Source organism: Melanostigma gelatinosum (genome assembly GCF_949748355.1).
Source record: "Melanostigma gelatinosum genome assembly, chromosome: 12".
Lineage (NCBI taxonomy): Eukaryota > Metazoa > Chordata > Actinopteri > Perciformes > Zoarcidae > Melanostigma > Melanostigma gelatinosum.
This window is the reverse complement of record NC_136645.1, coordinates 5,664,270-5,690,102: the sequence shown is the minus strand read 5'-3', so window position 1 is coordinate 5,690,102 and position 25,833 is coordinate 5,664,270. Positions and strand designations below refer to the sequence as shown.

Here is a 25,833-nt window from a genome sequence, read left to right as displayed (position 1 = left end):
TGTAACAGAAGTATTATGTCCAGCAGTTAAACGTGCACGGACGAGACGGAGTATTTGACCTTCGTGCACTAGAACTCACATATCCGCGTATAAGCTGTGTTTAACATTGAATGAATGTATATTTTATTTACAAAACACATAGAAATACAATGAAGTATATGATGTTGACACAATTACATAGCAGTCTTACAGAATATAGTGCACGTCAAAGAACAGACTTGCTGCCAAAACCAGTTGGACTCCCACATGACGTCTTTCTTTCCCCCAATTTGAATACTTAAGCATTGCAGCCGCTGACAAGCACCTTGGAAGAGTGTTGTCATCTCACACTCAGGACACGAACATGGTAAATAGCTAACAGTAAACCATGCTGTCAAAATATAATTAATTTGTACAGTTACCTCTTAAAATGACACTGGTTATAACGTAGTTATTTGGCTTTGTATGCTGTTTTTAATTCTTAAATGTGCATGGTATGAGCCAAGTGATAAGACTAATGTAATATTAGAACTCAACTAAACCCTATTTGGACAGGATACATTTCCATCTGGGAGGTCGGGTGATTTAAACACCTGGTCTGTGATACTTCTCTTGAGTTGACACTTGATCACTTGGAAAGTTTTGTGGAATTTATGGCAGTTGACATGCACAACAAGGCATCTCCAAACCAGCCCTTCTTCAGTTCATTGTGTCTTGTGTCAACAGCTCTCGGGTTGAGATCAAAACTCTGCAGCGGTCAATTCAAACAGTGGCCCTTCTTAATGTAATCCTGCTTTTTGGATACTTGGCTTGTTGCAGCACCGAACTTCTATCAGACCTCAGGTAACAGTCTACAACCTGGTATTTTTATGTGAAAAAAAGAGTTTTTAAATTATTATTATTATTATTATTTTTAATCAGATTTTGTTCGTAACATAACTTTGTGTTTTACTTATTAGGGGAAATAAGACCACAATTTTTTTTTTTTCTCGTTCATCTTAAAGAATTTATTTTTCCCTGTCAAACAGTTATACTGTTTGCAGCAGTCTTCAGGTTCAGCATGGCTGTCAATATTCCCGGACTGATAGCAATGGTGTTCTTCTACCTGCTGGTTCTCGGAGTCGGCATCTGGGCTTCTATCAAGTCCAAAAAGGAGGAGAACAAAAGTGCGGCTGACAAACTGGAGATGGCTCTGTTGGGAAACCGAAGCATTAAAAAGGTGGTGGGGATCTTCACAATGACAGGTACAGCGTTACATTGTAGATAGGTAGAGGAGGTGGCACTTTAACTGGATTTTGTCCAACCTTTACAGCCTGCAAGCGGTTTTGCAAATTCCTTTCACTGGAAATTAGCTAACGCCTGCTTAAACATGTGTGAATGCATTGCAACTTGCCATCACGTTTGCTACCACAACATAAATGGGAAAACAATTTGGTATTATATCAACGGGAATTGTAGAAGACGGGGTTGGTGACGAACTGAATTATCTACAGCACATGTGTCAAACTCAAGGCCCGCGGGCCGAATTCGGCCCGCCACGTCATTTTATGTGGCCCGCGAATCCGCCAGCAAAAAAAAAAAAGAATTCTTTTTTTTTTGGAAAAATAATTAAAAGTTAGACTTGATAATAAAAGTATCCCCATGGTCGAAATTATGAGATATAAAGTTGAAATTATGAGATAGCATGTTGTCTGTGTACCGACATTAAAACTATCACAACAGGTGGACAGGAGAGGCAACAGCCCGAAAAGCGGTTTTCCAACAATTGAAAAAGGTCGACAAATAATCACAAAATGTCCACGAAGAGAAAAATTGATGCAGAGGGAAGAAAATGTAATGAAAGATGGGAAAGCGAATACATGTTTGTGCTTCAAAGAGAACAACGGGTCTGTCTTCTGTGTTATGAGGCGTGTCGGTGATGAAGGATACAATTCACGTTGGCATTTTGACACCAAACACGGAGCTAAATTTAGCCTCCAAGAAAAACATCAAACTGTCCAAGAATTAAAAGGCAGACTGCAATCACAGCAGAATATATTTACACAGCTACAGCCCAGTGCATGCTGAAGGTATGTGAGCAGAGCTCCGACCAGATACAGACTTTTACAACTGTCAGTTTGTGAAGAAACACCATCGCAGACCGAGTTCATGAACTAGCAGCAATCTAACAACACAGCTAGCTAAGAGACGAGCAGGTACTTGTGTTTCTAATGAACTGTTGATGAAAGCACAGACAACACGGATACAGAGCATCTATCATGTTCATCAGACCTGACTCTCAGTGAGCAGCTCTTGGATGAAGCTGCCATGCACAGGACGACGACAGGGAGGAACATTAGTGATGCAGAGAGGTGACACAAACAGCTTTGAACAAAGTTAATGTAATAACTTGTGTTTGATATTTGTCTTTGTTATTTTCTTTAATAGTTTGATCTTTGATAGTAATGTGGGTTTCTTAACGCTAAATTAAAATGATTTATGTTATATTAACAGAAATGTGTTTAAATATCATTTTTAATTCATATAACTGCATGTACAATATTTTTACACTTGAATAAACAATAATCAAATGCAGAGAGTTTTTTAACAATATGTTAGGGAGAAGTTAGTTATACAGTCTTACAGTTACAACCGGCCCTTTGAGGGCGACCGTGATGCTGATGTGGCCCAGAGTGGAAATGAGTTTGACACCCCTGATCTACAGCATCAGAAAACAACATTTGTTTTTGTATGCATGTACTTTTCTCTATACTGGTTTCTCTTGTGAACTAATTTCTGTGTTTGTATGCGTCTGTCCATCCTGTAGCCACATGGGTTGGAGGCTGCTTCATCATGGGCCTAACTGAGATGCTATACACCCCCTCTATGGGACTAATGTCGGGGGTAAACTTCATAGCAGCTTTTTGTTTTACCTTTATTTTGGGTAAGTATTACAATCAAGAGAAGTTTGATCATGTTTGCATATTTCATACAACAAAAACACGAAATGAGAGAGAGAAAGAAAGGCAGAAAGGGGATAAAGCACATAACATAACAGGCCCACAGAGGCCTTCTCTGGATGAATTAGTTGACTTCATCTTGTCTGCTGCTTCAAGAATTTTGAAATTTTGTCAGACCTCAATAATGAAATGAAATTATAATCATATATATATATATCGTAAATTACAGGTGTTTGTGAGATTCATTGATCTTATAATTATCATTGTACAGCCATTTATTTTGTAATGACTGTATGTATCGGGAGAAAAAGTATTTTAGGGCCCGTGTGCATCATGTGATCCTGTGGGCTTGGTTTGGGTGTATTAAGAGAGCTGGACACAGCACTGCCACAGAAATAAGTAGAACCAGCATTGCTTCAGGATACTTTTAAAGGAAAGAACCAGGGTTAATAGACCAACAGGGATAGCTGAGTGAGCATGACTTCCTCTGTAAGTAAGGTTAGCCTAGTTAGCAAGGCTGAAGGTAACCAAAGAAGGTAACCTTCTACTGCCTGTCACATTGTGCCTTGAGTCCCACATAGCTTCACTTGACTTGAGACTTGAGACCATGTTTGATGAAGTCTGCCTGATCTGCCACTTAATGAAAGCAGGTGTGAATGCAAGGCTGATGATCAGATGTTCATGTAATGTTCAAATAGATCAGATGTTCATATAACATATTCAGACGACGCTCTGCATGTGAATACCAGGGAGGTAGGGGTGTAACGGTTCACAAAATTCACGGTTCGGTTGACTACGATACAGTGGAGCCACGGTTCGGTACGTTTCGGTACAGTAGAAAACTATAAATGCCAGAGAAATGTACTTGATTTTAAAATATATGTATTCATTACAACTAACAACATGAAGTTATTCTTTGACTTTGAACAATGATGGAACTATACCTGAGTGACTCATCTTCTGAGGTGTCTTCTGAGCAACACATAAGCATAAAAAACAAAAACTGCTCCTTAATGTTATGTAGTATTGTTACTTACATCTTCTCCATCATCATTTTAGTATGAACAATGATGGAACTAAACCTGAGTGAACGTGGCTCTTCATCAATAAAGGTTTGAACGTGGCTCTTCATCAATAAAGTAAAAAAAAAAAAAAATAAAGTTTTTATTTTATTCAAACGTATTGTTCGGTTCGTCATGCGTACCGACCCGTGAGCCTCGTACCGAACGGTTCAATACGAATACGCGTATTGTTACACCCCTACAGGGAGGTGATGTGTGTTTTTGCTGTTTTTCTTTTGACTGTCTGCATCTTGCATTTGATAAATCTATCCGTCTGTTTTAATATTCAGGTGGCCTTGTGTTCATCAAGCCAATGAGAGACAACAAATATGTGACCATGTTGGACCCTTTCCAGATCAAGTATGGAAAAGCATTCACAGCCATTCAGGCACTGGGTTCACTTCTCAGCGATATTTTGTGGTTGGCTGGAACACTAATCAGCTTAGGTACGGTATACAAGCACTTTACCTACAACATCTTTATAGTTTCTATTTTGACAACAGGTGCATGTGTGTGTTTCAGGTGCCACCATGAATGTGATTTTGGATTTGCCCTACTCTGTGAGCGTCTGGATCTCTACTGCTGTGGTGATTGTCTACACACTGCTGGGCGGCCTCTACTCTGTGGCATACACAGACATCATACAGGTCATCCTCATTTTCATCACCATGGTGAGGATACTATACTTTTATGCGATACGTTTTAGGAAAACAGGAAACAACAGTCTCTTGACTGTGTTTGGAACAACCTGTGACTAATCATACTTCATTCGTGCAGATAAAATTGTGACGAGAACAAAGTGTTCTAATGAAATCCGATACAGTAGTTGTGCAATTAATGAATGGTCCTACAGTGTGTGGTGATCTAGTTGGTTGATTCATGTTGTTCTTTAATGATGCTGACAACATATTCTAATAAAAAACAATTCTGTCCTCAAAAATGATTTATTGTTACATTATGAGCTTTGCCAGGGTATTTTCTGGGCTTGTTGTACTTGATTGCATTGGAATGCAGGTGCACCTATTATACGAATATTAAAAGGTTTGCTTTGTCTTCAGGAATTTGTTTCTCATATTGAAATGTACACACACACACATTTTCTGTAGCTTATCTTGCCTTATTTAGCTGTTTAAATGATTTATTTTTGCTTTAGTTGCTGTCATGTGTTCTTTGTCTTTGCAGAGTGTCTGTTTACCGTTTGTCCTGATAAACCCCAACCATGTGGACATTACTCAGACGGCCCTGAACAACACTTTCCAGGCGCCCTGGATTGGTAAACTGGAGAGGAAGTTTGCTTGGACCTCTATCGATACCTTCTTGTATCTGGTGAGCTCAAGACATTTGAGGATGGTTTGCTCCAGTGTAAATAGATCAGCCTCCATATAATGGTGCAGCTGGTTACATACAATAAATGGCTATATTGATTTGTATAATGTTGGCATAACAGTTTCATAGGTTTTTCAGGAAAACTCACAGGAATATGATTCAAATTGTATCCTCGTCATTTGATTAAAATGGTCACTTTCAAGTTGCAGTCAATGTAAAGCATGGAAGGTTTACTGTAAATGTCCCACTATGGTCTAAGTGTTTCTTCAGACCATCTCCACCCTGAAAAACAACATTCAGTGAACTTGTTGTGAAAAAAACCCGACATAGTTCTAGATTGGTTGATTGGGAGTCCTGCTTCGGTCCAGTTTTGGGGACTGATGCACCTGGATTGATAAAAGGACATTGGGAGATGTTATTTTCATTTCTTCTTTCTCCTGTTTATTGAACCCACAGCACACCTAGATTTGATCAATTTCTAACCATACCCATGCACGCACATTAAGAAATCCACCTAAATGTGATGTGTGATTGACGATCTCAACTCTCACAGATTCAATAGGACAATTCAATAACAATTAATATGACTGTATTACTTCCAAGTCACTGGGAAACCTTGGATTCCAAGCCTTCCACCAGAGGATCTTGTCTGCTACTTCCACATCGGCGGCTCGGGCCACATGCTTTATTGGGGCTTTCGCTGTTATCATATTTGGAATACCTCCTATACTGATCGGGGCAGTGGCTGCTTCCACAGGTAATAAGAGCTTCTAAAGACATAAACTGATTTTTATTGAAAACATGCAAAGATGGTAACTAAAGTATAAGTACATATGTGTGTGACTGCATTAAACCAAATCCCCCAGAAGCTATTACATTTAATGCTGTGCTTCTCAACGTTTGAGTAAGAATCCTGAGCATAGTCAATTGAAGATTGCATAGATTTGATCAGAGGAGATGTTTGAGACAAAACAATTAACAGTTTAAGAACTGCTGAGACATTTGAGTTCCCAAAGGTAGCTGAAACGAGTAACTGTGTGTTAAGACAGAATAGGAAGTCATTTAAATCAGCAGAGACAAGTGAATGGAGAAAAGATAATTGTTCAGTATAACAGATGATGTGTGAGTTGTGTGAGATGATGAGTCTTGATTGACAGCCCCGAACAATGACAGCATGGAGATAAGAGTGAGCATGTCTGAACTTTATGAGACATAAACGACAGGCCTAAGCATGCTAAAGGGAAGTCTTCCTGACTGGACTTAGTCTAGCGTTTCATTTGGCGGACAACATTGTATACAAAGTTAATGGAAAGACAGGATTAGGTGCAAATGCGCCCTGGCTAATTGCACAATTGCAAATTGAAGCACATACTTGAAAATTGCAAAATTTGAGCAGTCAATTTGTGCGAATTCCGAGGCTTTGTGAATCTGCTTCATTAATGCACAGAGATTAGTGGAAGAGGGAGAGAGACATGGAGACAAATGGGAGAAGGAAGCGGAGCTCCTGGTGAGATCATTTAGAGGCTGAACGGAACTCAAACACAAAAATGGTCAAGCTGTTAAATTCCTGTGAACATATCAGAAATATGCTTCATTCTCTCTTTGTTTATCATATCTGTCGACACGCCAGACTGGAACCTCACTTCTTATGGTTCTCCGTCTCCGTTGGAACGTGGGGAGGGAGCTATGATCCTGCCTATCGCCCTGAACTACCTCACCCCAACCTTCGTCGCTATCACCGGCACCGGAGCCATTTCTGCCGCTGCTATGTCATCAGCCGACTCTGCTTTGCTCTCCGCAGCCTCGATTTTCACTTGCAACATCTACAAGACTATCCTGAGGCCTCAGGTGTGAACAACTAAGAATGTTTCTTAAATTGCTACATCTCAAAAAAAGAGGAGGCACTCCTTCCTTTTCCCTTTTCAAAGATTTGAAAGACTTGAATGAGAAACTGAAAAGAGTTAGAAGCGACTGCAAGTGACATAAAAGTAATGAATGGGCATTATGGAGAAAAGAGGCAGTAGATAAAGTAGAAGGGTAGAATGAGAAAAGATTGAGAGAATGTGAAACCTTAGCTCCGTTACTTCTCTGAAACAAATTTGTCTCTGCTATTTCCTTTCTATTCAGGCATCACAGACAGAAATCCAGTGGGTGATCCGTGCTACTGTGGTTGTGACAGGCTTGATCGGTGCAACACTCACCAACCATAAAAATAGTATCATGTGGATGCTGTTCCTTTCTTGTGAAGTGTGCTACATATTGATCTTCTCTCAGCTCGTCTGTGTCCTCTTCTTCAACATATCCAACTTCTACGGGGCTGTTATGGGCTGGTCGACAGGGTTGGTGTTAAGAATGCTCAGTGGAGAGCCATCACTAGGGGTAGCACCAGTCATACACTTCCCAGGATGCACTCTCGAGGATGGCATTTATGTTCAGTACTCCCCAGTGAGGACCATCGCCATGCTGTCTGCCATCGCTGCCAACTTGTTGTTCTCCTACCTGGCTTCTGTGCTTTCCAACAAAGGGTTGCTTCCTGAGAAATGGGATGTGTTCAAAGTGAAAGCCCAGCACTCAGCACAACCACCGACACCAAGCGATGACGGCAAAAGATACAATGAGGAGATGCTTGATGAAACGGAATCTCACCAAGATACATTAGAGCCAATGATTACCACCACATGTTAAAGATTGTATGTGCAGTACTTTAATGTAATAATAATTATCACTGTCACATACAAGCAGTTTCTTTTGGAGTATTCAAGCTACTGTATTTGGGTTTTTCATAAACGGGGGCTTATCCTCTGAGGATGAGGAGGACTGGAACCAAGAACTGGACCAGGGAGGATCACATTGCTTGTGATATGGATGAGGTGATGTAGCCAGACCCTGAGAGAAGGCAGGATCCATTGTCAACATTTTTAAAAATTGTTTATTTGTTTTGGTTTTTGACGAGAGGTTTTCAAATTTGATAATAATGCCACTTAATCAAAAAATTGCATTTATTTAGTGTACAGCAGCATTTACACTATTATTAACAGGAAATATTTTATAAAGGAAGCCATCAATTAAATATTGACTTTTCTTTTTTTTTAAATGCCTTTAAATGCCTTTTGGTGGCTAAATGAGTGAGACAGCATGGAGAGCCCATGCTGTCTCACTCATTTAGCCACCGGATCATCACAATCCGGTCCCATTGCCATCCGACTACATAAAAACAGTGGAGACCACAGACTCATTACTCTCCATCTTTTTTGACTCTCTGTTGGGCTGATTTATTCATATACTTTCTACACTATAGGAGCTTTAGTTTATTGTATACTATACCATACATTGCCGTAGTTCATTTGATGTTCTGTTACACTGCTATATTCTGTAAGACTGCTATGTAATTGTGTCAACATCATATACTTCATTGTATTTCTATGTGTTATGTAAATAAAATATACATTCATTCAATGTTAAACACAGCTTATACGCGGATATGTGAGTTCTAGTGCACGAAGGTCAAATACTCCGTCTCGTCCGTGCTCGTTTAACTGCTGGACATAATACTTCTGTTACAAATAAACCTTATTGCTTGAATTGAGCTAACGCCTCGACCTAAGTCTGTTCACCTGAGTTTTCTCCTCAACATGAGTTTTATTCTCAACAGTTTTTTAATAAATATCCTGAATTCATCCAAAGTTTCAAAAGAAAATATATTTCATTCTGAACTCTTAGTGACGGTAGCAACGAGTCAGTTACTTGTAACATGGTAAATGCAGTCCATTGAAGAAATAAATTCCCCAGGTATTGCTATATTGATGTTGGCTGCTGCACCCAGCCTCTCTCTGTGTGAACCCGGCTGATCTGCACCTTGTTGTGGCTTGTCCTTTGACGTTCTGATTGTTAACTCATGTCTATCATCTCATCACTTCACGTCTGAACACCCCATCTTGGCTGGCTTTCACCTCTGGCATGTGTGCTGGAGACTGCCAGCTCAAAGTCATGACAAAATGAAAGAGATATTTTTACTGGTAACCTTAAAAGTGCTTACATTGCTGGATTGCTGCTCCCCTATGCATCAGAGCGCAGCCTCAGGCAGGACTCTGCTGGCTGTTGTGCCGACTCAAAACTGAAGGTGAGCGGGCCTTTGCAGTCGGGGCTCCTCGGCTGTGCCCCTGCCTGAAGAGCTGCGGTTTGCCGAATCAGTGAGATCTTTTAAATCCCTTAGCATTTTAATGTTTTGATTAATGCCAGCACATCTCTTATCTGTATTTTACTCCATTATTTTAACTGTCTGATGACCTCTTTTTGTTGCCTGCAGTCCCGACATGTTTTAATCCTGGTTAAACCATGTAAAGCACTTGCAACTTTATTTTGAAAAGTTATGAAGTGATGCACATTCTTGCAGGCCTAATTCGGCCAGTACAAGTATCTAACAATCTGGACATTTGTGTGACCTTTTTAGGACAGGTAAATCCTTCCTCATGAAGAATGAACATGCACAGCTTCTCACTGAAGACATCTTATTTCAAACCCAAACTCTTTGTTTTCTAGATTCAGTGTATTTGTTTGCAAACTACAATACTTGATGGTAATGTCTGTGCATTGTAGAGAAAGGATAGCCTATGTGATGTGGCAGACAGACAGCCAATGCAGTCTGAAAGAATAAGTATCACCCTATAACTTATGCTAGGAGAGTAGAACTTCAGTTCAAGGATATTCGGCATGATCTGAAATATATTATTATTTGCTTAACAAAGTAGATGTCCACTACATTTTTTTTTACATTTGATATTTTTTACTTTTATTGTATATACTGTGCATTTTTGTACTCAATATTCTTTCATTTTTACTCTGTTACTTTGATTGCTTATCCGTATCATAATGCTGCTGTAGCGAATACATTTCACCCTGCGGGATTAATAAAGTATCTCTCTATCTATCTATCTATTCACACTCCATACCAGTTGGTGGCGGTAATGCGCCCTAACGTTGTTTGCCAACCACCATAATAAAAGAAGAAGAACAACGAAAGGACGCATGCGCAGTTTCTGTTTGAATCCGACTGGTCCGTTTCAAACTCAGACCGCGGCTGTGTTGTGTTGTTGTCCATGCAGTCAAATGCATGGACATTTATACTCAGCCAGCATGCCGTTATCTTGCCTCGCAAACAAGAATAAACAATGAGACAGAAGAAGAAAACAAGTCAAAGCAGATGTTTTCCTTTGAAGCATAGTGTCCTGTCTTTACGATACCCTGAAGGCGCTTTATGGCCTGTTTACAAATCCCTTTGTTATCAGTTTGCCCCACAATAAACCATGGAGACACCCAGCCAGATGCTTCCTTTGATGTCACTGTGACCTGGTCAAAGAGTTAAGTCACAGTATGCAGAGACGGAATAAACCTGTGAACCATCACACATCATAAATACCTAAAGAGGGTCATGCCCTTCCTCTAATGCTCATCAAGGAAATACTGTAATCAAGGCCTCTGTGTGTGTCCCCGTCTTTGAAGACAGAAACAATGCACAGGATAACAAGATAACAAGACACCTGGCTTTAACCCTAAAGCATAAGACTCTGACATATTTTCCCATAACAGTAGCAACTTGAGTAGCAACTTGAGATGCACAAATTGGATTTGAGAGACGACTTCTACAACCAGGTTGTTTCACAAGACAGCTGCTGCCATGGTGGCAAAACCTGCTACCTTCTCCCTTGATGTGAACATGTGAGACTTTGTTTCCACCTTTGTATTTTGGCGGTGAGTTAGATGTGTCCTGAATGTTTCCACAGAGTGGCTTAGAATAGACACAATGAAAGTGACTGACTGCTTAAGACAGATTTAGTTTTTTCGTCGTTTTGCCATTTACATGTAAAGTTTGTATCATTTCCCTTGATTTTCTTGATTTGTCTTTCTATCACTTCACATGTGACATCATGGAAAACAAATACATCGTGTTGCATATGATATGAGGTAAAACAAAAAGAACACATCCTACTTGTGTAAGCTAAGGACAGAAAGAAAACAAGCACATCGTTTCAGCACTGGTGTTTAAAATGATGTGACATCAGTACACTTGGAAACGAAAACCATCCAATTAGGACCAAACAATACTTAAAGGCGACAGAGAATTACCTCAATAATCTCTTCTCATTTCAACTCAGGGTTCCTCAAATCACCTCATTTCATTGCTTAATTACCTCTTACTTTGGAAGCTTAGGGGATGGGCTGCTTAATTACAACTTAACTTAGATAAAGGTAAGAATCTCATTCAAGTCCTTTGCCCATCACTGTTGTTACTGCACATTTTATCTTAATATTTCTTTTTTTCTTCATATCTTAACTGAGGGGTCATGACTAAGCGTTAAATAAAAAGAGTCACAGACCATAAGCAGTTTGAATGATTACACGAGCACTTCAATAACTGGAGATACAAACAGTTGAGTTTAGATTAAGACATTAGTCTGGGAACCTTTTTTCTGTCATGACTCAGGCTCGGAGTGGACAACATCTCCATCTCTTCTCTCCCTCAGGTGTCCGTTAAGAGGTCAGAGGGCAAAGAGGCCGACCACTTCCAAGGGGGCGTGTACGAGGCGGCTGTCAATCAAGAGAAGCAGGATGACCGCAGGTCCCACAGGGAGCAGGTGGACGGAGGTCTGTCAGAGGAGAGTGACAGTGGCAACGAACAGGAGCAAGTCAGTGTTGCAGCTCTCCATGTAAGAACACACACACAAAAACACGGACATATAGTACCTTTTATCAAGTTGTTTTGAGACTTCTTCTTTTCTGGGAACTACTGTGAGGGGTCACACAAATAAAAAGTCTAAAAACAAGATTTGAAATGACAATTTTAACTGGTAAGTTGAATTGATTATCAGCTAAATGTACTCACAGTAGAAAATATAAGGACACATATTGTTATACTGTTGGATCAATAGTATTGAAACATTAGCAAATAAGAAGTACTACTGCTTTATATTACAAAGTTCAATATTTTCCGCTGTAAAGGGAGGAGGAAGAGTTGTAGCTTTAACATTAAGTGAAGATTCTCAAGTAAAGTACTTAAAACAAACATGTACTTAGTTACATTTCACCACTTGTAGTAGTCAGTTACATTGCATGGAATGCCTGGCCCACATGGACTAATAGGCTGACGTTAGTCTGTGGTTACCTCTTCTGAGTTTGTCTCTTGGTCCATGCTGCCACCTGAAGGCGTTGGCAGTATAACACATCTTGATAGCAGTTTACTCAGGAGTGCGTCGCTTATAAACCTCATCATTTTGGTCTTTACATTAGCGTTTGCATTGAACGTTTATGAGACTTAAAAAAAATTAGGTGTCATTCTTCAGTATTTGCATTATGTAAAATAAAATAAACCCAAACACCATGTTCATTGCATATCTATATAATTCATCTTCTATGATCCTGTTTCCACACATATTTTCCATATACCCACAGGGTAAAACGTCAGCATGTGACAGATCTTTAGTGATCATTCAGTCTGAAGATACAGCTGTATGAACGGAGCATAATAGAGTAATGCAAATAAAACGAAGAGCAGTAATTTAAGTACAATTGTGAGGCTTTCTTCCAATAATTTACTTTATTTCCGATGGGAAATATTGCATGCCATTACTTTGATTTGCAGAATATTATGTTACCTGCAAAGCAAATGATCTCTAAAAACGAACAATCATTACCTGGACAAGCTGCGGAATTAAATACTGTTTCCAAGTTAACATTCACAGTATCATTAATTCACTCTGATATCTCTACTCGTGTGTGCCTTTACTTTTGTTATTTAAACCCATTTTACTGCCGAGTACTTGGAAAGCTTTTAAAGCAGGGCTTGATGTGTTCTGTGCCCTTTCACTTGATTGCTATTCAGTGAACATGTAGCAAAATAAAAGCTGTTTTTTTAATGTTTTGATTAAGATGAACGAGAAAAAAAAATAAATTGTGGTCTTATTTCCCCTAATAAGTAAAACACAAAGTTATGTTACGAACAAAATCTGATTAAAAATAATAATAATAATAATAATTTAAAAACTCTTTTTTTCACATAAAAATACCAGGTTGTAGACTGTTACCTGAGGTCTGATAGAAGTTCGGTGCTGCAACAAGCCAAGTATCCAAAAAGCAGGATTACATTAAGAAGGGCCACTGTTTGAATTGACCACTGCAGAGTTTTGATCTCAACCCGAGAGCTGTTGACACAAGACAGTTCAGAGGTACCAATGAACTGAAGAAGGGCTGGTTTGGAGATGCCTTGTTGTGCATGTCAACTGCCATCAATTCCACAAAACTTTCCAAGTGATCAAGTGTCAACTCAAGAGAAGTATCACAGACCAGGTGTTTAAATCACCCCACCTCCCAGATGGAAATGTATCCTGTCCAAATAGGGTTTAGTTGAGTTCTAATATTACATTAGTCTTATCACTTGGCTCATACCATGCACATTTAAGAATTAAAAACAGCATACAAAGCCAAATAACTACGTTATAACCAGTGTCATTTTAAGTGGTAACTGTACAAATTAATTATATTTTGACAGCATGGTTTATATTTACCGTGTTCGTGTCCTGAGTGTGAGACGACAACACTCTTCCAAGGTGCTTGTCAGTGGCTGCAATGTTTAAGTATTCAAATTGGAGGAAAGAAAGACGTCATGTGGGAGTCCAACTGGTTTTGGCAGCAAGTCTGTTCTTTGACGTGCACTGTCTGTAGGTGGGCTATATCCTGTTCACATGGCTGAAATGAGGGAGAAAGTACAGCTGCCAACATTTGCCATAAACTTGAGTCTGTTGAGTTTTTAAGTAACCCACACAGAGAACATGCAGAACCCACTTAATGTGAGGCAGCAGTGGTAACCATTGTATCATTTTACCACCCGTGATCTGCAATTTTGACTGCTTGACATACTCAACCCTACTCAACTGGCCCGGAGTGAAAATGAGTTTGAGACCCCTGCTCTAGAATGTGCTTACTCGTCACATTTGTTAAGTCTGGTTTGTCCGTTGGCTTTGGTTAAGTTTAGGCTGGTGTGATAGCTGTCAGAAAAACAACTAGATCAATTGAAAGAGCTATTCTTAAATCAATCTGCTTATCCAATATTATCAAGAAAATGATCTTACACGATGAGTATGAATAATGTAGACATTCATGCAAGATCTGGGTTCCATGAGTTGCTGTGGTGAAACCAGAGATATTGGATGAATATACAATTTGTTATAAACACATGGAGACTGATTGTGTTTTTCTGTTGATAAAAAATAATCATGAAGTCAATAGGGAATAAGTTGCACAATGCTCCAGTGTTTTTAAATCTGCATACATATTACGGCTTTACAATTGTAAGGAGGGAGACAATTCACTCTCCCTGGCCTCTATCTCAAGACAGCATGAGACATGTTAAGCTGGAAAGCTGGATCTGGTTAAAAGCCAGCGGCTGTATCTGTGTACACGATACCATCCGAGAGAACCTGTAAGACAGAAACTCCATTGCTTCCAGCCGAGTATCATCGTCACAAAATGCCAAATCTATTGGTTTTGTGGACATGGACATGAATTGTCTTTTCTTTTTTTTTGTCGCTTAGGAGGAAAACAAGGCCGATTAAAAGTCAATTAGGATCCTTTATTTGTGATGGACACATCAATTAAATTCATGCAACATTCAGAGCAAGAGAAGTAGTTTTTAATACCAAAGTGGGCAGATGGGGAGGAGAGACCAGACACCTTGTTGTGGTTTTGTTGCCTAAACCTAACTGTAGTGATTTTAAGCCCACGGTTTTGTTGAATAAACCTAACTTTTGTTTCGTCGTCCCAAAAGAAAAGTAATTCAGAGTGACGCGCAAAATACGGACCATTTGTGTCCCTGTATTAGTAACTAATTGGTGCTCTAGCTTGAATAATTTGTGTGCTCTCGATATAATATTGGCTCAGTCTCATGCTCTCTCACTCTGAATCAATATTAAAATCATGAGCACACATGACTAATTCCTCCTTCCGGACTCTGTAGAATTCTTCTGTTTATTCAGAATACTTGGTGCACTCGGTGAGTAAGTGGAGGTCTGTCTCAACAGCTTGCATTTTTCTCAGTGAGAGCAAAGCTTGTGTTGGTAGCCATGTTTGTCTTTGTCTGTGTTTCATGCAGGTTGTGTTCTCCCTCTCTCTCTCCCTCGCTCTCTCTCTCTCTCTCTCTCTCTCTCAATAAAGAAAGCTCAAATTCAAAATCTGTTTCATTTAAACACTCCATAAATACAAGGCAAAATGCACATACATCTTTGACAACAAAAAATAAATCTTATTTCCAGTCATATATCAAGACCTGTTTCATCCACATAAACACTTGTCAAACATCCTCTGAACCAACACAGACTTTTCAGCTTCTTCCCTCTCGCACTCTGTGTGTGTCTGTGTGTGTGTGTGTGACAAAATGGGCCAGCAGCTGGGATGTCAGCTCGGGTAATTTGAAGCATTTGTATCACTGAGGTGACCTTCGATAAGGTATATGTGCCCCAGATGCTCAAAATTAGCTCTGGTAGGAGAAAATCTGAAAAAGATCAACTTTTGTCTGAAGGGTGTCGAGACTAAACCTCCAAACAAATGCCGAATCAATGTTGTGGGTTGACTAAGAGGGTTGTAGGATTGATTTTGGGAGCGCAAATTATAAAATTTAACTCATTTTCACAATGATTAGTGGTGTTTGAAAGGAGAACAAAAGTAACAAAATTACAGCCAAGATTAAGATGAGTCAAAATAACTTGACTTGACTTTATGCGGAAAATGTGTGAATATCAAGCACCCTTGTTTGTTTAACTTACAGCTTACTTATGATGTTGCTGCAGGAGAAAAGGCCAGTATAGGTATTTGCGCGTGTCTCGAGAGAGTAAGTGGAGAGGTTCTTTTCATCCTAATCCAAAAACTTTCTTCATCCTGTCACATCTCTCAATCTTAAAATGCATATAAGACCAAATAACTTGGTTAAACTCGTCTGAATGTTGAAGTATAACACACAAAATCTGCCAGCAAGGCGAGGCTCAGTCATTTCACACTGAGCTGGAGTCATTTTATACAAATAAATAACTTCAGTTTTACACTTGGATCGATCCACGGACTGTTGATCCAATGGAACTGTGAGGAAAATGTTAACCAGGTTAAATAAATAAAGTCTAAAGTCTAACCATGGCAAATGTTCAAAAGATCTAACTACAGTATAACTCTAGATAGTCACTTGGTTATTAATTGGAGATAAACCTTAGCTGAATTTTAGGAGCAGGGCCACACCTCCACGGGGCCACTCCCGGCCACACCCTACAAATACCCACGGCCACCATAGCTCAGCCTGCTACGCCTTTCGCACCAAACCGTAAGGCTGCTACACCTTCAGAAAAGAGTCAGGCTGCTACGTCGTTCGCACCAAAACGCAAGAATGCCCGCAGCAACGCAAAACCAACGAACAGGAAAGGAAAATAAACCCCTTACCTCGCCAGCATGGACCTGCTACTAACCGGGCCTCCCGATGATGACGAACCGTTTGCCTCCCCAGCCGCCACCCGCACAGCCCGGGGCCGCACTCCACCGAGGCAGGGCTTCCAGACACCACCGATCGCCTCCGGGAGCGGCCCGCCGGCCCAACGCAGCCGAACCCGCCGACCGGCCACATCCATCGACCGGAATCCCTCCCTCCGGGCAATCTGCCAGTACGGGGACCCAGACCGACCGTCATCGTCCAGCGAACCAAGTCCCACACCGGCACGCCTCCGTGGCAGACGGCGATCCGCTGCCCCCGAACGCGGGCAACGGACACGGAAGTCCCCCCCTTCCTCCTCCGCTCGCTCCGGACGCAGCGCTCGGGGACAAACCTCCGACAGCCCGGCTTCCGGCGACTCCAGCATCCCAGCACGCCGCGCTCGAAGCCACCGGCACGGCGCTGGCGCCCCGACCGCTTCTCCCAGCGGAACCGACCCGCCCAGGATCGCCGCCTGGACCGTAGCGCGCCTGTTAACGGAGCTGCAGGAGAGGGGAATCCCCCACAAGCGCCGCGACAAGAAAGTGACACTGCTCCAACTCCTCGCAGCCGCCATGACACCTCGCCACGCAGCGACGGACTTTCCAGCAACACACGGGCGCGCTGTCAGTGACGCAATCACGCACCACCAAGCCCCGCCCCGCTGGCCTCGACGTTCCAGGTTGCCAGGTTCACAGCGTCCCCCTCCACCATCCCATGCAAACCCCCCAGTTCATGGCCGCTCCGGAAGGCCAACTCTCCCTCCCTCACTACTTCCGCAGGATCCTACTGCCCCTTCCAACTTCGTTCCTTCGGCCTGTACTTTCACTTTCCCCTCTCACCACACTTCCCCTGCTCCCCACCCTGGCACCGGGGTGCCGGATTTCCGCTCCTGTGTTCCTCCCCCCTATCCCACTTTCCCACCACACATGCCTTTCCCTCTATACACATCCCTAGCACCGGGTTGCCAGGCTCCCTCTCCGCCGTCCCCCCCCCCCCTATCCCACGTTCCCCACCACACATGCCTTTCCCATCACGACGGGTCCGGGCACCGAGTTGCCAGGCTCCCTCTCCTCTGTCCTCTTCCCCTATCCCCCTTTTCCCACCACACTGTTTCCGGGCACCGGGATGCCAGTTCCCACCTTTTCTCTTCCTACTCTCCAACTAGCCCATCCGCGGCCTCTCGGCACCACACTGCCCCCCCCCCCCCCCCCCCGAACGCAGCAGGCAACGGGACGCAGCAACAGGAACAGAATGCAGCAACGAATCGCAGCAACGCAACAATGCAGCAACGGACCGCGGCAACGCAGCCACGGAGTGCAATGACGCAGCCACGTAAGGACTCAGCCATGCCACGTAACGCAGCAACGCCGGAATGGAACGGAACGCAGCAACGCCGGAACGGAATACAGCAACGGCAGAACGCAGCAGCCACGCATTGCAACGACGGACCCCAGCAATGCACCCCAGCAATGTACCCCAGCAACGTAACGCAGCAACGCAACGACGCAGCAAGCAACAACGGGATGCAGCAACACAGTGCAACGGACGCAGAAAGTAACAACGCAGCAAGTAACGACTCAGCAATGCAGCAAGCAACAACGGATCACATCAAGCAACAACGGAACGCAGCAACAGAACGACGCACGACGCAGCCACGCAACGCAGCAGGCAACGAGACGCAGCAAGCACGGAACGCAAAGCAACAACGGAACGCAGGACGCCAGTGCCCCCGCCGCCTACTTCAGAAAACACAGCAAGTGACCATTGGCCAACAACGATGCCGCTCCCTCTGCCGTCTTTTGGGGGGTTTTCACGACGGACGACATTGCCGGAGACCAGCCTTGAAGAAAGAGAAGAGAAGAGCCGGTCCCCGTACTATATTTCAAATTCAACTCACACCTGAGCCCCTACGAACCCCTCATGCGCTAACTACAAACCAGGAAAACACAGCAAACCGCCCCCCACGAACCACTGTTCACCACAGAGACTGGCCGCATCGCCGACCGATCCTGGTTCCTCTGGCACTTCAGGGGAATCCTAACCATCTCCGGGATCAATCCGGGCTCCTTCCCTGGCCACTCCTCCCGCGTAGGAGCCGTCACCACCGCAGCGAGCAGAGGAGTCCCAGACCACCATCAAAGCCTGGGCCGCTGGCCCTCCCCCGCCTACCAACTCTACACTCGCCACAGCGCCACCGACATGCGCAACAGGCAGGCGGCACTGCTCCCGTAGGCAGGCTTTTGGGGGTGTGCAAGGCCCGGGAGCCGCAGTGGACCCTCAAACTAGCCTTTCCCCAAACCGCTTCGCTCAGGCTACCCTCCACCAACCATCCCTAAAACTCTCCAGCCGGCCAAATCACCGAGGTGGGGCCCTAAGCTAGTGAATTGGAGATAAACCTTAGCTGAATTTCAGGAGCAGGGCCACACCTCCACGGGGCCACTCCCGGCCACACCCTACAAATACCCACGGCCACCATAGCTCAGCCTGCTTCGCCTTTCGCACCCCACCCTCCCGCCCCTCTTTAAAACTACTCCCGGAAGGCCACCTGCCTCCACAGCCACTACTGTCCCACATGGACCGGGGGGGGTGTGCAAGGCCCGGGAGCCGCAGTGGACCCTCAAACTAGCCTTTCCGCAAACCGCTTCGCTCAGGCTACCCTCCACCTGAAATAATGTGCTTGTTTTCTTTCTGTCCTTAGCTTACACAAGTAGGATGTGTTCTTTTTGTTTTACCTCATATACCACGATGTATTTGTTTTCCATGATGTCACATGTTAAGTGATAGAAAGACAAATCAAGAAAATCAAGGGAAATGATACAGTCACTTTCATTGTGTCTATTCTAAGCCACTCTGTGGAAACATTCAGGACACATCTATCTCACCGCCAAAATACAAAGGTGGAAACAAAGTCTCACATGTTCACATGAAGGGAGAAGGTAGCAGGTTTTGCCACCATGGCAGCACCTGTTAGTGCAAATGTGAAATGAGGAAAACTTACCTGACAAGCCGACAAAGATGTATTGTCTGCTGTGTGAAGAGGATCACAGATTGGAGTTGTGCCTAGAAATTGAGGAGAAATTGCACGGCGAGAAAGTTGACTTGCTAAAAGTGTTTGTTTTGGGTGTTTATCTATTGGCCACGTGAGCAAAGACTGTCGTGGTCATCTGTCTTGCAAGTTGTGTAACTTGGAATGTCCTACCAAACAAGCTGTTTGAGCAGCGCGGCTCGGCTGCATGTCGACTTCTTGACGGTTGCGTATCTTCAATAGATTCAGAATCTCACCCGTTGTTTCTGCGTGAGTCAGCACATGCTTCTTATTATTTATTTCTAAAGTATGTCGAAAATACATATAAATGACATTCATAATGAAACGGCCATTATGAAAAGTATACGTCCCAAGTGAGAGTTAGTGCTCTCTTGATCATAGACCCCAGACCTCTGGCCTCGTGGCCAAAACCAACAGCCAAAGTGACATGGGGTGATGAGTCCGCATCCAGCTGGTACCATGAGCGAAGGAAGGGAGATAGAATGACTCTTGATGCTACTCCTTCCTGGCCACAAAAGATGTGTAGACACTGAATGGTGGGTCTAAGGTGAGACATGTTTTCATTCCAGTCCCAGTAGGGGTCGTCGGGATCTGGTGTGACATTTAGAGTGCAATGGACGTAGTCCAGGGGAGTTTTTTATGGGAAAAGCTGAGTGATTTTTGGTTTGAGAATGTTGAACCAATATTGGATGGCAGGGGTTTGGGGGCCAGTTTGGAGACAGCGTAGCCAGAAAACCTCTTCGTCTGTGGGGGACACCGTCTCTGTAACGGGGGCAAGGGAGAGAATGCGTACTGGCATGGACAACGTACTAGTTGGTGGGTTGGACGAGACATGGACACGGTCTTGGTTCATCCAGATGATCAGATTGAGGCGAGCCATCAGATCGCGTCCTAGCAGGTTGACTGGGCAGTTTGGAGCAGAGAGAAAGCTGTCCATGAGGGTTGCATCTTGAAATGTGATGGGGAGAGGGGTGGTGTAAAATTGTCGAACTGGAGTGCCAGAGACTCCCACCACTGACACAAACCGGTCCGACAACGGCTGCGTAGTCATCACACTCGAATAGGTGGCTCCAGTATCGACGAGGAAGATGTGATCCTGTCCATTTACTGAGCACCTGATTAAGGGTTCGCTGGTGAGGCTGAAATGTAGAATGTGTGACGCCAGTGATTGAGGGGCGTATCAATCGGGAGGACTGTTGTAACCTCCGGGCCATTGTTGTTGGCTACTTGCCTGTGTGGCATGGGCCCCGCCTTGGGGACCATGTCCCTCGTCCCAAGGAGCCTGATGGGCCCCTTGCTGTGGTCTTTGTCCGTCATAGCCCCGTCCGCCTCCTCCCCTGGAGTATTGTCCTCTTCCTCTCTGTGTTTGCTGCGGTGCTGCCCTGCAGTGTCGTGCGAAGTGACCCGGTCTCCCACAGTTGTAGCAGAAATAGGACGCTTCTCTGTCTCCAGGCGCTCCTTTTCCTCTGGCTCCTCCTCTTCCACCCCATTGGCCCTGAGGGACCCATGGGCGTGACCAATGTTCCCTCTAATTTTTCATGTGTCTGGGCATACACACAAGCTCCCTGAGCACACTGAGGACCACTGTGAGCAACATCAGATGTGCACGCTGTGGCCACACACCAGTATCACACCTGTTCAAAACCTTGGATCATAGCAAGTTACATGGCTTATTAAAATAATCAAATTACAGCAGCAATTTTCACTAGTTTACTTTTAATATAAGTGATTTGACAAACTTTAAAGGAAAAAGACAAAAATCTTGTTCATGAGATGTGTAGTATGTTTTATGTGAGAGTCCTGCTTGGCCATGGGAAGAGTCCTGCTTTGGCCTGTGTGAGGTCCTGTTGTGGCCTGTGTGAGGGTCCTGTTCTGGAAGAAATTATACATATACACCTTTCAGACATAACATTTTGTTCACATTAAAACATTCACATTTTGCACAATGACGTGTGCTGTAGCTTGTGATACAGTGTAAATTCCTGTAACTCTGTCTGTAAAATATGTAATTACTCAGTTTTTTATTATCATTTCTACTACCCATAAATGATCTAGTAGTAACATAATTTAATGATTAATATCCATAAGTAAAAAATCTTAATAAATGTCACTAGAATATGCACAAATCTGACTTAAATTTTACCTTATTTTTCACGTCTGTCCTTCTCACTTCTCCAATGGTTGTACACTTTGTCCAGGTTGATGGCTTCGTCTGCTTCTTGCTTTGACTTTATGTCGCTGCCCGTTCGTTTCGCCATGATAAGACGCATTTGCGTCTCGTAACTCCGCCGCACTGTTGTTAGCTAGCTAACCTGCATGGCGCGAATGGGCAGGGCAATAGTGTCAATGCTATGATTGGCTGCGTAGCGTAAGTGAACCGAATCGTATCATTGGCTGGACACCTGTCACTCACTGAGTTACGTTGCAAAATAGTACAGAAAACAAAATTATTATTATTATTATTATTATTGGTTTAATTGATTAGATAAGATTAGGACTAATATTAGATATTAATTAATACGTTTATGTTGAATTTTATTTTATGCGCTGCATAGATTTTCTTGTGCGCTGAGAATGTGCGAGCAGTGCGCGATTGCTCAAGCGCGCAGCTTAGAGGGAACATTGGGCGTGACTGTTCACTGCCTGCTGACATCATAGCCATCATGACCTCCAGTGGGACAGAGGGAGTAGGTGCCGTTGGAGGTGGAGCCGGTGCAGGTTGGACTACCAGCTGTTGTTGCTGTTTAGCCTTAGATTTCATGGTGGCCTCAGCCGCGTCGTGTTCTTTGAGTTGTTTCTTGAGTAGGGCCTTCTGCAAGGTCTTAATTTCTGTGTCGGTACCAGCCTCAGTTTGAATGTGCTTAGAGAGGTAATGTCGGAGCTGGGCATTCCACATGTCTTGTGTCATTTCTTCTAGGCCAACCACTGCGTCCATGCACTGGCGAGGTCCATCAGGGAGGCCTCGTTTTACCATTGTGCGCCATAGTGCCACTGTGGTAATGCTTGCATCATGTGGCTCTCTGAAGGCCTGGCACCACACTTGTTCTGCTCTGGCCAGATACAGGGGCGGGGGCTCTGCCGGGGCCCAGATGAATGCTGCCACTGCGCCTTGGTTCACTGGAGTGGGGAACTTAGTTCTGAGCTCCTGCCACAACGCTGTACGATATCGATCAAAGGGGTCGGCATCTGGTGCCACACCGGCGCCTGCCATGTATAGTAGGGCAGTACACTGGGTTGGGTCCAGACAGCGGGAGAGAAGTGCTCTCAGGTCGTCCACTGCCAGCTGTTGGCCAGCAGTCAAAGCTTCCGTGAGCTCAATCCATGGATCGGCTCCTGCATGGAGGGATGGAAGCTGTTGTACCATGCTGGTCATGTCTGCAAACCCAAAAGGCACAAATTGGACATGCAGTGGGTGTGCGAGAGTGGGGGCTGCTCTCAGGGGATATTCACCGGCTCTCTCCTCTGTTTCTCCTTTGGGGGCCGGGCCATGGGACCGAAGGTGATACTGGGGGGGAGGAGCTCCAGTCCCTGCCTTGAGGGGGGTGACTTTTCCGTGTAGAGTGCCCGTCACCTTATATGTTGACCGCTCCACCGGTGCTTCTTGGTTGCTGGTCTCTCTGCCGTAGCCCATAACTGAGGCTATAGTCTGTTCTAGTTCTTCAGCCCGTGATCACACGACAGAGAGCTGCTCCATTGTAGTTGGTCTGGACCGGAGGGAGTGCTGGATACAGGCCAGTTGAGGGCGCCAAGTTTGTTGAGGGCGCGGCAGGGGCCGAGGCCAGAGCTGCCTGGCCCGGTTCCTGTGCAGTCTTTTCCAGACCTACCGGGGCTTGTGTGGTAGGGGTGATGTCGAGTGACAGATGGGGCCTGGTTTTTCCTTTTCCGGTCGGCATGTCCACCTTCATCCGATCCGTCATGGCCGCTTCTAATGCCATCATCGCCACTCGATGTTCCTCTTCTCTGTCTTTGCGGGCTTGCTTCAGGGGGTTAACAAACACATGTCGTTTGGTTTGACTATTCTCTGCTGTTTGTGCGTAGGCCACTCGTTTTGTCAAATCTTTGGCAAAGAATCGGAGGTTGTTGACTGATGGAGGCAGTGGACTAGCCGCCTTCCACCATCCCTCCTCTTTCCATTGTTTCATGCAATTATCCCAATGAATCTTGTCTCTTTTCCATGCTGTTTTGCCTCCAGTCTCTGTTACTGCTTTTTTCAGTTTTGCACGCAGTACTCCTGAATAGCCACCAGATGGAGCCACAGCTCCAGCCATGTCTTCTTGTGTTCTTCTTTCTTTTTTTTTCAATTCAAATTTTTCTGGATGCAGTACTCCCGAATGTCCACCAGATGGAGCCAAAGCTTCTGTCAAATTTTCTTCTGCCTTGCTACCTTGAATGAGAATCCACTTGTCTACTATCTCTCACCCTCCCTACAGCTGCAGCTGGCCGTTATCTACAATTTTCACTCCCTTGTTCAGTGCCTGTGCCTGACTGTGTTTTGCTTTAAAAAAAATTCCAACCCCTAACCAACACAATTCCCAATAAATCTGTAATATGTCCACACTGCAAGTATAACTGACACATATATCCCTCAGCTTTCCTCAGTCAAACCTAGTGTTCGTGTTTCTGTGGTGAGTGCAAGGCTTGTGTCTCATGCGTGTACTGCTCCACTGACCGTCAAAAACTGGCAACACACGAACCTGGTGGAAATACTTCAACTCCAAAGTCCGTCACGAGATCTATCGCCTACTGATCGTTAAAACCATTCTCTGCTACCATGTTGAGAATAAAACTCATGTTGAGGAGAAAACTCAGGTGAACAGACCTAGGTCGAGGCGTTTAGCTCAATTCAAGCAATAAGGTTTATTTGTAACAGAAGTATTATGTCCAGCAGTTAAACGTGCACGGACGAGACAGAGTATTTATGAAAAACCCAAATACAGTAGCTTGAATACTCCAAAAGAAACTTTAGGTATTTATGATGTGTGATGGTTCACAGGTTTATTCCGTCTCTGCATACTGTGACTTAACTCTTTGACCAGGTCACAGTGACATCAAAGGAAGCATCTGGCTGGGTGTCTCCATGGTTTATTGTGGGGCAAACTGATAACAAAGGGATTTGTAAACAGGCCATAAAGCGCCTTCAGGGTATCGTAAAGACAGGACACTATGCTTCAAAGGAAAACATCTGCTTTGACTTGTTTTCTTCTTCTGTCTCATTGTTTATTCTTGTTTGCGAGGCAAGATAACGGCATGCTGGCTGAGTATAAATGTCCATGCATTTGACTGCATGGACAACAACACAACACAGCCGCGGTCTGAGTTTGAAACGGACCAGTCGGATTCAAACAGAAACTGCGCATGCGTCCTTTCGTTGTTCTTCTTCTTTTATTATGGTGGTTGGCAAACAACGTTAGGGCGCATTACCGCCACCAACTGGTATGGAGTGTGAATAGATAGATAGATAGAGAGATACTTTATTAATCCCGCAGGGTGAAATGTATTCGCTACAGCAGCATTATGATACGGATAAGCAATCAAAGTAACAGAGTAAAAATGAAAAAAATATTGAGTACAAAAATGCACAGTATATACAATAAAAGTAAAAAATATCAAATGTAAAAAAAAATGTAGTGGACATCTACTTTGTTAAGCAAATAATAATATATTTCAGATCATGCCGAATATCCTTGAACTGAAGTTCTACTCTCCTAGCATAAGTTATAGGGTGATACTTATTCTTTCAGACTGCATTGGCTGTCTGTCTGCCACATCACATAGGCTATCCTTTCTCTACAATGCACAGACATTACCATCAAGTATTGTAGTTTGCAAACAAATACACTGAATCTAGAAAACAAAGAGTTTGGGTTTGAAATAAGATGTCTTCAGTGAGAAGCTGTGCATGTTCATTCTTCATGAGGAAGGATTTACCTGTCCTAAAAAGGTCACACAAATGTCCAGATTGTTGGATACTTGTACTGGCCG

General features: G+C 43.7%; 1 protein-coding gene across 1 annotated transcript; it reads left to right on the top strand.

Annotated features, from left to right (window-relative positions):
• Positions 1–690: 690 nt before the first annotated feature.
• Positions 691–8,255, top strand: LOC306785465 (high-affinity choline transporter 1-like). Its single transcript, XM_079279851.1, has 9 exons — positions 691–822; positions 1,008–1,223; positions 2,786–2,902; positions 4,270–4,425; positions 4,502–4,650; positions 5,162–5,305; positions 5,909–6,062; positions 6,936–7,153; positions 7,433–8,255. Exons 2-9 carry the CDS (start codon positions 1,040–1,042, stop codon positions 7,988–7,990), a joined length of 1,680 nt encoding a protein of 559 aa, XP_079135977.1. The 5' UTR covers positions 691–822; positions 1,008–1,039; the 3' UTR covers positions 7,991–8,255.
• The last annotated feature ends 17,578 nt before the right edge of the window (positions 8,256–25,833 follow it).

What these genes read in the sequence shown, in the direction of transcription:
- LOC306785465 (XM_079279851.1), top strand. Translation starts at nt 1,040, where the DNA reads ATGGCTGTCAATATTCCCGGACTGATAGCAATGGTGTTCTTCTACCTG. An exon ending in TTGTTTTACCTTTATTTTGG is followed by an intron (nt 2,903 to 4,269) that starts GTAAGTATTACA and finishes TTTAATATTCAG; the next exon opens with GTGGCCTTGTGTTCATCAAG. An exon ending in GGCAGTGGCTGCTTCCACAG is followed by an intron (nt 6,063 to 6,935) that starts GTAATAAGAGCT and finishes TCGACACGCCAG; the next exon opens with ACTGGAACCTCACTTCTTAT.